General features: G+C 40.1%; 1 protein-coding gene across 3 annotated transcripts in view; it reads left to right on the top strand.

Moving 5' to 3' along the window:
* The window catches only part of FAM13A (family with sequence similarity 13 member A), a 354,436-nt gene that overhangs the window by 291,833 nt on the left and 50,231 nt on the right, over nt 1-12,372 (top strand). For all 3 annotated transcript variants that reach the window (XM_049709015.1, XM_004276998.4, XM_033400352.2), the window contains exon 11: nt 3,516-3,705. In XM_049709015.1, coding sequence (XP_049564972.1) covers nt 3,516-3,705 — 190 coding nt within the window. The remainder of the gene's footprint in view (nt 1-3,515; nt 3,706-12,372) is intronic.

Raw genomic sequence — 12,372 nt, 5'->3', positions numbered from 1 at the left:
CCCCCATGAAGGTCCTCTTCAGTATGTCCCCAGGAGATGCACTGACATGGTGTCAGTTGTAAAAAGGTTAAGAATCATTACTATAGCCTAAAGTAAGTATGTTTTTCTCAGTGTTTGCTTATACGTAATTGACTCGTCACCTAAGATTTCCAACAGATTTTGCTTAAAAAATAAGGAAAGATTAAAGCTAGACTTTACTGTAGTCAAAGCTATTAGCCATATGGAGTGGTTTTAAAGTGTTTTGAAAAATAAAAATCTATGATCTATTATTTCGCCTTTAACAACTTAGAGCTGCAACTATTTACGAAAATGTCCTTTAAGCCAACAGTCACCACATTTCAAGGTGAGATTAAAGAGTCAATAAAGTCTGTCGTAATATCATCACGGCAGATTTTTTAAATAAGCAATGTAGAGGGCAAAGATTATAAATACTTCATTTTAGTGCACATGATTTCCTATTTGTCTAAATTCATAAGGAAACATTATCAGGCTTATATTATTATTTGTTACAATAAAAATGTGAAAGTTTAAGGAATGTATTCATTATGTAAAAGGGTTCAGTTTAATTCTTACTAAAAAATTAACCATCTGTCAGGAGCATGGAAATGTTGAATCTTGGTGATGGATATAAGGAAATTCATGGTGATATTCCCTCTATTTTCCTATGTTTGTAAATTTCGTAATAAACTTTTGTTTAAAAAGAAAGGCAAGGCATGACAGGTGAAAATGGTTTCAATCTTCCAAAACACAGTGAACTAGAAAATTATGCATATCTTTTGTTATATAAATATTATATTAAATTCCTACTGCAAAGTAAAAAGAAAAGCGTGCTATCTTAGAATAATGAAGAGTTCAGTATTGCTAGAACATTACGTGTGTATGTAGGGGTGAGGAGGAAACTCGCAAAAGAAGAAAAACTAAGATCTAGATGGTGAAAGTGAGAGGCCACCGAGATCTAAGTTCAGGCCAAATCACAGTGTTTCGGGTGTGACTGAGCCTGTCACCATGTCATGGGAAGGAGTCATGCACCTGTGCTCCTGGTCACATGGGCACCGCAGTGAGAGGCACTCACCCACACGAGAGCAAAGAGTTTCCTTTGAGGAGAACAGGATTTCCACCTGCACACAACTGCACGATCAGATTTTCGTATATTTATTTGGACAGGATTTATTCCAGTGATTCATTCACTATTCACAAAGATTAGAAAATAAACTTGGTCTTTTAATTTCTAAAAATAATTTTTAGCTTTTGTATTCATCTGCTCAGGCTGCCATAACAAAGTACCCCAGACTAGGGGGCTTAAGCACCAGAAATGTATTTTCTCACAGTTCAGAGAGGCTGGAAGTCCAAGAGCAAGGTGCTGACAGGGTTGGTTTTTGTTGAGACCTCTCTGACGTGCTGACGGTGCCCGCTCAGTGAGTGTGTCCTCACATGGCCTTTCCACTGTGTTCTCTGGTGTCTCTGCCTCTTCTTTTAAGAACACCAGTCCTCTTGAATTATGTTCCCACCTTTATGACCTCACGTAACCTTAATTACCTCCTCAGAGGTCCTGTCTCTAAATACAGTCACCTTGGCGGCAGGGCTTCAACATATGAATTTGGGGGGAATACAATTTAGTCCATGACAACTTTCAAACCTAAAAACTCCTCCATTAAAAAATTACAGTTGGATTTATACCCCGGGAGTTAGGGAAAATATGAAGAGAAAGAAGAAGACAGATTTAAATAGTAAAACAAATGATTGTGAATTTGAGACCAAACTCATCTAGCCATCCACAGAAGGCACTGCTCCCAGTGGAGGGAGGGGAGAGATTTAAGCGTGTGTGTATATGTGCCGGCATGTGAGTCCTTATCAACTTTTCCTCATGTCTTCAATTATTTTATACTTAGGATATTTCTTATAAATGTTACATACATCTTTTATATAATTTTACTAAATCTACATATTTGTACATTAAAAGTTGTATAAAATAAGACTAAATTAAATATGGAGTATTAAAAATCACCAAAGATAGTATAACTTTGAAAATATTATGATAATATTTAATTCATAATGTTGCCTCCATGATAGCCTATCTAAGATAGGATATGAATTTAAATTGCAGAATAAATATTTAATGTTATCTTTCACTTGGGGATATGATTGAACTGATAGTAAAATATGGTCATCTATTTTTACTCTTTGGAGCTCATTTATTGCAAGATAACAGCTTTGGGTGTTTAGGGAGATTCCTTTATATATTTTTCTTAAATTGAAGTATAGTTGATTTACAATATTGTATTTCTGCTGTACGGCAAAGTGACTCAGTTATACACATATATACATTCTTTTTTGTATTCTTTTCCATTATGGTTTATATGAAGATACTGAATGTAGTTCCCGGTGCTATACAGTAGGACCTTGTTGTTTATCCATTCAGTGTGTAGTACTTTGCATCTACTAACCCCAAACTCCCAGTCCATCCCTCACCTCCCCCCTTCTCCCTTGGCAACCACAAGTCTGTTCTCTATGTCTGTGAGTCTGTTTCTGTTTTGTAGGTAGGTTCATTAGTACCATACTTTAGATTCCACATATAAGTGATATCATACGGTATTTGTCTTTCTAACTTACTTCACTTAGTATGAAAACCTTTAGCTGCAGGGAGATACCTTTAAGGTCACGCCATGAGGGAGCGTATAAAGTCTCATTCATTTGTACCTGACCAAGCCATGGTGCTGCACTGATGGTTTAATTTGTTCTGTGGTGTAGTAAAGGATAAACATTTTTCTAAGTAATTTAATTTTGTGAAAACCTCTTAAAAGGGAATGTTAAAATACTTAAGGAAAACTATTTCAAGAGCATTAAATGAATTAAATTCTATAATTAAAATGTCTAAAACTAAGTCATGAGGAACTCTAGTTATAAGCTTACATCCAGAAACTTGTACTGGGAAGTAATGAATCCATATTTCAGTTAAAATGCTTTGTATTCCATAGTTTTTATTATACTATTTCTACCAAGATTATCTAATGCAGTCAGATTTAGGTATTAATGCATTTCTACTGTGCTTAAAATGTCTTTCGCAGTTGGGAGAATCAGTGTTCCATTCTGGAGAAAAAGACATATTTCCTTTTCAGATTTTTCTTCATACATTATATTACTTTATAAGATTTATGTGTGTTTGTGTGTGTGTGTGTGTATTTATATAAAACCTATGAATTATGGGAAATGTCTTTGTAAGTTTGCACTGTTCTCCTGATTTGAATACAGATTACTTTTGGTACAAATACAAAAGCTGTTCCTTGGTAGAAACACAGCCCTTGCCGATTTGCCTCTGAGAATGATTTCTCTTTGAATGTGATATAGTTGGCACCAAGTGCTCTCAGGAGTGGCACTCTGCTCAGATTTTGATCAAAAATGCAACCTGGAATTTCTAAGCACTCTTCTGACTTTCTGTGTGATGCAGTGGCAATGTCATTTAAATGTCCCTTTTACCTTTTAAAGTAAAATTAAGCTAAATCTCTTTTCAATTCAAGGGGACTTATCAACAAAGAAAATATTCCTTCTGGGTTCAACAACCTTGATGAATGTATTTTGAATGCTCATCATGAAGTGGAAAAATTACATGAAAATACTTCTGGTTATCTTGGAGAAAGGGGCAAACCGAAACGTCAGAAATCCAGTTCCGGACTTTCTGAGCTCAGTGAACATCAAGATAGTCTTGTGGTAAGTGCATACTTCCGTAAAATCTTTACTTGTGGTCAGTTAGGGAATATCACACCTCTTTTCCTTGCTTTGTAAAAAAATATCAATGTGGAGTTTCACAGAATTATAGAGCATGAGTTCTGAAAAAGACCTGAAGAGCTACTAAGTATACACACGTATTTCTCTCTGATAAATATAAGAAGCAAGTCCAAGGTAGATTACACTTTGCCAAAGGAAAACAAGGGGCAACACATGCCTCGGTTTCCATGTTATTGAAATCGGTCTGAGTTTCCTCTCATTCTTTTGAGCATTTTTAAATTTTATTTTTGGAATAAAATTGTCACAGCAGTTTTCCTTCTGTTCCCCCATTTTATTTGTTCCTGTCTATATGAATATGTAAAAAAAAAATTAATAAATGAACTTAAAGTAAGGTGAAAGAAGAATACATACAGGACGAGGATCAATTGTCTTTGTGTTCAGAAATCTCTTTGTGTTCAGAAATTTAATTTCAAAGCTGTACACTATAAATAGTTTCTTTCCTCTATGTCTCAGGAACAAAAAAATTAATCTCCTACACGGTTACCTCAGACCTGAACTCTGGGTCATTAATTTGATACATAAGCTATAGCAGGTGGTTTTAGTCAATAACTAAATATTTATTCAGTTTAACTCTAAACATATGTCATCCTTTTTTGTGTATGCTTCAGTTTCTCTGAAAAGTGAGGACAAAAGTCTGTCTTCTAATTCCCTGTAGTTAGAAGAAATGTAACCAAAAAAAAAAAAAGAAAAGAAAAACCTGAAGATGAATTTTATAATATAACATGAACTAGCGTCCCTAATAAAAATAGGTAATAGGTAATATCCATTCTTACAATGCATAAAGCCTCTGTTCTGCTTTATCTCTGAGCAGTTTTTACCTCCATGCTGGGTTTTCTGTAAGTTTAGCAAAACTTATGGGCCACTCATTTTCCCATTGTCAGTTTCTGCATGTGCTCAGAGAAGCTTCCCAATTTTATTCCCTAAATAAAATATGCATAAATGCAAATCTGGGGAAAACATGTTTATTCCATTTTCTTCCAAATGTCTCGGTACCCTGTTTCTAGAAATAAATTGATCAGCCAGAATGGACAGAGACATCCACCTCAGACCCGTGTCTGACACAGTTCTCCCAATACAGAATGTAAGCTTTGGAACCATTGCACATTAAATGGTTTTTAACACTAACTTAATTCTTAATTGGGGGAAAAGTAACATTTTTAGTAAACTAAATGATACTAACTCCATTAGCTCTTTATTTGGCCCATGATTTGTTTATGTGCCGAAGAGAATTACAGTGACTAGAAGTCTGACACTTGGCTTCTCAGAGAAGAATGTACTTCTCTGAATCCCTTTTAAAATGAACTTAACTCATCAATATTTTTTTTTCCACCAGAAATAGTATCTTAACTAGCTAGGTGGTAATAGCTAATAAAAGTGGGAAAGTACATTTATTCCTTAGAATATGTGTGTGATTGCTAAAACTATGGACATCGTGTTTGTTTAAAAACATTTGGAGCAGAGAGCCTAATCCCATTGTGGTCTTTTTTCTGTGAAAGGGGTTTGTCTCCACCTTAGCCACCAGTTTCTGCATTCCAGGATTATGCAGGTCACATGTTAACATAAGTGAGCTAGGTGGACCGTGTCTTTGTTGCAATGAATAATTTAAAACCCTGTCAACACAACTGAGACAGAAGCAAAACTTCCTCGTCTGTGAAGTGAGGGTATTCTCAAAGATCTTTTCTGACTCATATTCCATTAATTTTAAATCTCATCTTCACAGGTCACCACAAAGCGAAGAGCTAAGGAACATAACAATGACTAGTATTTAGACTAGTCCTGAAAGTGCAGCTGTGCATCTCAACTTCCCACTTACTTTTAACCTTCTATTTTTACTTTACCCCACTCTCCTCCAGAACCTTCTCCCACTTCAAGTTCTTTATACACTGACTAAACTTCTGTTTCTGTAGCTGGAAGAACATACCTAATTATATGCCTTCTGTGTGCCAGGAAATATTTCAGAATCTAGGGATACAGCTGTGAGACAAACAAGCAAAAAATCACTGCCCTCACGGAGCCTACATTCCAGTAGGGGAAACAGACAAAATCTAGATAAAAAAAGTAAACCATAAAATACATTAGATAGTGATAACTATTAAGCAAGAAATAAAGCAAGAGATGAGGATAGGAATTGTGAGAGGGCAGGGGATACAATTTTAAGGAGAGTGGTCAGAGGAGACCTCCCAGGAATTTGACACTTGAGTGCAAAGACCTAGAGGAAGTAAGGAAACGAGCCATACTATCACAGCAGGTTGCAGAGACCCCGAGACAGTCACTTATCTGGAATGTTCAAGAAACCACAGAGATACTGTTAGGGTTAGAAGAGAATGAGGAAAGTGAAAGAGGTAGTTGGAGGGGGGAGAGAACAGATTAAGTAGGGCCTCCTAGATTATTGTTAAGGACTCTGCCTTTACTCCAGGTGAGATGAGAATCCGTGTGAGGGTTCCAGGTAGAACGGTGATGTGACTTACTGAAATTCGGTTTGACTGCTGTGTTGGAAATAGACAGTAAGCAGACAAGGGCAAGAAACAGGAAAACCCGTTAGGAAACTCTTGCAATAATCTAGGTTTGCGCTGATGATGGTGTGAACTAAGGTGATACCGGAGCCCGCACGTATTGCCTTGCAGGCTGCACAGTGCAGTACTCTAGGGGGCGTTGTTCATATTGACTAACATGTGCATGGGTCCTCCTGGAGGAGTGTATTGCTGTAGTCAGGAGGTAATAGGTGGATTCTGGATATATTTTTGAACATAGAATTGACAGGGTTTCCTGACATTACGTAACTGTGGGGTGTGAAAGTAATAGAGGAGTCGAAGATGACTCCGAGGTTTTTGGCAACTAGAAGATCTGTGTGGCCAGTTTACCGAGATGGAGAAGACAGAAGTTTGGGTGATGATGTCATGGTTCAGTGTTGGACATGTTAAGATTGAGCTGCACATCAAATATCTAAGAGGAGATAGCAGGAAAGCAGCTGGATTTCTGTGAGTTTAGGGAGGGTATCCTGGCTGGAGGTGCATCGTGGGAGCCAGCAGCAGATAGAGGCTATCTGAAGTCAGCGTACTGGATGAGATAACCGAGGGAGTGAGGATGGACAGAAAAGGGAAGTGGCCTCAGGGACCGTGAGCCCTGAGGCATACGATCGTGTAAAGGATGGGGAGATGACAAGGTCCCAGTAGAGGAGACTCAAGAAGGAGACCCCAGCAAAGGAGAAAAAAATGAAGTGTGTTTGGTGTCCTGGATGCCAAGTGAACCACGTATCTCAAGTTGGAAAGAAGGTCAGATGATTGGCCGAGTAGAAGACTGAGAGCTTAGCCACTGGGATTACCAAGCTGGAGATCACTCAGTAAGAGCAGTTTTGATGGAGAGATGGGAGCAAACCATCTTCCAGAGAAAATGAGAAGAGAGTGACTGAAGAGTTTGAGTGATAATATCACAGTGATCTCACCAGCCCACAACACAGCCACAGTGACCTATAAAAACATCTTGCAAATTTGGAATCTCTAAAGTGGGAACTGTCTGCGTACTTTCCCTTATCCTTTTTCCTCTCGGGGCTGTCATGACCAGCAGAGACTAAGAGACTACAGAAAATTCAGAGCCCAGAAATTAGTGAGTGGCATTCATGTGCTCTGCCTTATCTCTAATTATTGCCGTGGTCCCAACCTTTTCCTCTCTCCTTGCACTGCTAGCTCACACCTGTGCTCTTCAGCCTTTCTCAGAAGGAAACCTTGCCCCCTGGTTTATTTTGAAGAGCTAAGAGAGCCAGCCTGTGTTTCAGCAGCTTCCCTCACTCATGCTTCAAACTTTCTCTAGATCTCCACCCATTTTATTTTCTCACCTGCTCAAATGATAAAGTGGTTTTTCTAAATTCTAAGGTTAACTTTAAGGTTAAGTAGCCTTGGAAATTCTCTTTTCTACATCCATCTCCCCACCCCATGTACGTGTACAAACACATACACAAACTCACTCCCTCACTCATGCAGACACTTTTCATGGCTTCCTCTCCGCTGGCTTATTTCTGTCAGCCTAGAAAATGTCTGTCTCTAAAAACATTCCTTCTAGGGCACAATTTAACAGTTTGAATCAAAAGCTATAACTCAGTCACGCAGTGTATCTAGTAATCCTACCTCTGCCACCCTGCTCTAGAGACATCATTGTAAATATGGAAAGGACTGTAAGTATTAATTTGCTCACCACGTGAGTATCTATAATTATGGAAAATTAGAAGCAATTTAAATGTTCCAAAGTAGGAGACCAGATAAGTAACATTTGCATGTCAGTTCAATAAAATATTATGCGTCGAATAAAAATGATAGTTCTGAAGACTATGGAATAAAGTGAAAATGTTTAGCAAGGTGTATTTTAAGTGCTTTGCATATATTATCAATTTTAATCCTCCAGTAATCCATAAGGTAGTTATTGTTTTTAATATTCTTATTCTAAACATGAGGAGACTGAGGCACAGGAGATTAAACAGCTGCCCAAGGTCACACATAAGGGGTGGAGCTCGGACTCCACGATACTCTCCCTCATATTAAAAGTAGGTTATAGGGCTTCCCTGGTGGTGCAGTGGTTGAGAATCTGCCTGCTAATGCAGGGGACACGGGTTCGAGCCCTGGTCTGGGAGGATCCCACATGCCGCGGGGCAACTAGGCCCGTGAGCCACAACTACGGAGCCTGCGCGTCTGGAGCCTGTGCTCTGCAACAATAGTGAGAGGCCCGCGCACCACGATGAAGAGTGGCCCCCGCTTGCCACAACTAGAGGAAGCCCTCGCACAGAAACGAAGACCCAACACAGCAAAAATAAATAAAGTAATTAATTAAAACTCCTACCCCCAACATCTAAAAAAAAAAAATGAATCCGCCTGCCAATGCAGGGGACAGGTTTGAGCCCTGGTCCGGGAAGATGCCACATGCCGCGGAGCAACTAAGCCCATGCGCCACAACTACTGAGCCTGTGCTCTAGAGCCCGCGAGCCACAACTAAGCCTGCATTCCACAGCTGAAGCCCGCGCGCCTAGAGCCCGTGCTCCACAACAAGAGAAGCCACCACAATGAGAAGCCCGCTCACCGCAACGAAGAGTAGCCTCTGCTCACCGCAACTAGAGAAACCCGCATGTAGCAACGAAGACCCAACGCAGCCAAAAATAAATAAATAGATTTTTTAAATAAAGTAGGTTATGAAGCAGTATATACAGTGCATGCATTTATGCATGAATATGTGTATATAAATATATATTTAAATGTTCATTCCTAGGAAAAAAGACAAATATACCTAAAACGATTGTATGATTGTATTATGGGAGTGGTGGTAGTATTAGAGGCAATCATTACTCCCAAAGAATATTTTCCAAATATTCTTTGTGTGATTATACTAATTCTATAATAAGCCTTACATTTAATATATTAAAAAAAAACATAGTCTAGCAGCTCTCTTATTCATAAACAGCATCTACTTAATGTCACGTATACCCTCTGAAATCATAGGCAGGGTTCAAGGAAGGAGCATAGGTCTTACACTCAGACCTGAATTTCAGTTGTAACTTCATCACTTAATAGCTATGGCAAGTGAGCATGTTACTTAGCCTCAGTTACTTCATCTGTAGCATGGGAATATTAATATCTCTTTCTGGTTTTGTGTGAGATTTGAATGCAATGAAATGTGCTAAAGAGCAGGAAAGACTGACAGCAGTACATATTTAAGTTCGTTTCTACTCCCTCTGCTCTGATGGCCAACCTCTCCCCTTCATTTTGCCATCAAAAATTTTCAACAAGCTGCATTCCCAGTTCTTTCCACACTTGCTCGTCAACCCCTGTAATCTGAATTCTACCCCTCTAAAGACCTCTCTAAGAAACCGCTTTCTCTGTGTCACTGGGTGGACATGTGGTTGGAACTGGTCTTTTAAGACCGCTGTGCTATTGTCTGCTTGGTCCTTGACCTCCCGAAGTCCCTGTGGTGCTTGCTACTCTCATTTTCTCAGAGCTCTTTCTCCCTTGGCCTCCAGGATGTTGACCTCTCTTTGTCCTCTTACCTCAATGACTGTATTCTTCTTTACTGTGTCCTTTACTGGCTGATCTTCCACAAAACATGCTTAGATGTAAATGTTATGCAGGTAATTGCCTTATATCTCTTTTCCATCAGCACTTCACATGAGAGCTTCTCTAATTCCATGTTGTCCGATGTCACCTCTCTACAGATGACTTAGAAATCAACATCTAGGCGATGCTCTCTGCAGCTCACCTTAGATAGTCCTCCCAAGTCAACATGTGAAGATCAAACTCATCTTCTTTCCCTCATTGGTCTCTTTTCACTCAGTATACCGATCTGATTTCATCAGATCATCATCTTCTTAGTCTTTTTGTTGTTGTTGTTGTTAATGCGGTACGCAGGCCTCTCGCCTTTGTGGCCTCTCCCGTTGCGGAGCACAGGCTCCAGACGCACAGGCTCGGCGGCCATGGCTCACGGGCCTAGCCGCTCCGTGACATGTGGGATCTTCCTGGACCGGGGCACGAACCCGTGTCCCCTGCATCGGCAGGTGGACTCTCAACCACTGCACCACCAGGGAAGCCCCCTCAGCTCATGTTTTTAATGCAGTATAACTCAGCAAGAACTCCTGTCCAAAACTACATGACAGTGATTCTCTGAGTGGTGTCAACATAATGTAAAACACCCCACCATTTGAACCACTGATTTAAAAGTTGTCATTCCTTCAATCATACAACAATTAACTATATGACAAGCACTGTTTTAGGCACTAAAGACAAAATGGTGACCAAAACAGACACACTGCCTGCCATCCTGAAGTTTCTATTCCCGAAGGATGAGGCAGATAAGAAACAAGTCAACGTATAGTCAGATGGCAGCACATGCTATAGAGAGAAGTGAAGCAGGATAAATAAGATGGGAAATGGACGGGAGGTTAAGAGTTGGCGTTGCACGGGTTGAGTCCTCAGATCAGGCCACACTGAGAATGTGCTTGTGCAGAAACCTGGACGAGGTGAGAAAGTGAGCCATCAGGATATCTGGGGAGAGACTATCCAGGTGGAGGGAGAACAGCCCTAGCCTTTAGAGGTTGTGCAAGAGGCTACCATGGTTGGAGCAGAGTTGAGGGAGGAGCGTTGTAGGAGATGAGGTCAGAGGCATAGCAAGGGAGCTGATCCCTTAAGGCTTTGTAGCCATCTTTAGATCTCGAGCATTTACCTTGAGTGAGATGAGGAACCATTGGAAGATTAAAGAGAAAAAAAGTCATTTTCTGAAGTACCTTTTGAAAGGGTCCCTCTGGCAACTGTATGGCCCAAGGGTGCTGAGGGCTATTCAGATAGCACCCATCTTAAAAATAAAGATAATATTAACAGTGTAACAAACTACAGTTGGAGCAGTAACCAAAATACATCAGTCACAGTGGCAAGGACCGGTGTCTGTCCGGTTCCCCATCCACCATTGTACGCCAGTGCCCAGCATAGCTCGGCACTCACAAAAAATGAGTTAAAAAAACGGAGCGAATGAATGGTTGCCGTATAGCTTAGAGTAACTTGGGTAACAAAAAGACCCAAGATGCAATGCCTTGAACACCGTAAAAGTTCTTTCTCCCGTGACAATCTAAAGCAGTTTGGGGCTCAGGAGAAGAGTTAGAACACTTGCTCCACGCGATGTTTCAGGGACCCAGGCCAACTGCCTCTCTGCCGTCTTTAGCAGGTAGCTTCCAGAGCATTCGTGGTTTTCATCTCCGTTCCAGCTCCCAAGAGGAGAGAATAAGTGAGTGTCAAGGCATGAACCTGGTGAGGCAGGTTATTAGCCAGGCCTGGAAAACACACATACCCCTTCTCACAGCCTGTCGGAGAGAAGTCAGTCACACGGCCCCATCTACCTGCCGGAGGGGCTGTGGCTGCGCTGTCGCTGGGCGTGTGGCTCCCGCACTGCTGTGCAAGAAAGGTGGAACGGACTTGTGGGGACAGCTAGCCAGCTCTTCCATAGGTGTCCTCTTACAGTACCGGGAATTCTTTTTGAATATGGATTAATTTATGAGTTTTAAGCATAATAAAACATAAAACAGAAGGATACAAAAAGAAATTCAGATTTGCCATGAATCCTTTGTTAATGAGAATATTATCACATACCTTCTCTTAGAGCTCAAGGTTAGAATAATGAACTTGTTTTGACTAGCAGTGTTCATGCAGCCTTCAGACTGAGCTGTTTGTATACTGAGCGAAGGCATTGTTTGAGTGTCCTCTGTAAAGGCTTTGTCAGCATTTTATAGTTTTAGATGACAAATTTGTTTTTGCTCCAGGTGTTTTCAAGTGCTTCAGTGGTCAAACAAGTTTTGAGCCTAGCCGTCAATGCCAAAACAGGGATGGGGCCAGGGGAAAAAATTGAAAGTAAATTCCACAGTCTTAAAGCTAATTTTTTCAAAGCTTTTGCTCTTTATAGATTTGAGGTCATTTTTATGATTGAGGAGAGTGGTTCTTAAAATTGTTTCTTCTGACACCCAAAAATTGTCCAAGTAAATTATATCATAGAAAATCTGTATGTTTTGAAAGTCACTGGTAGGCCTTCTATGAGGCAGAACTAGGCTTTATCTGTCTTTTTTTTTTTTTT

This window comes from Orcinus orca, chromosome 4 (genome assembly GCF_937001465.1).
Source record: "Orcinus orca chromosome 4, mOrcOrc1.1, whole genome shotgun sequence".
In the NCBI taxonomy this organism is placed as follows: Eukaryota; Metazoa; Chordata; class Mammalia; order Artiodactyla; family Delphinidae; genus Orcinus; species Orcinus orca.
Note: the sequence above shows the minus strand (reverse complement) of the source record. Positions and strands in the feature narration are given on the sequence as shown.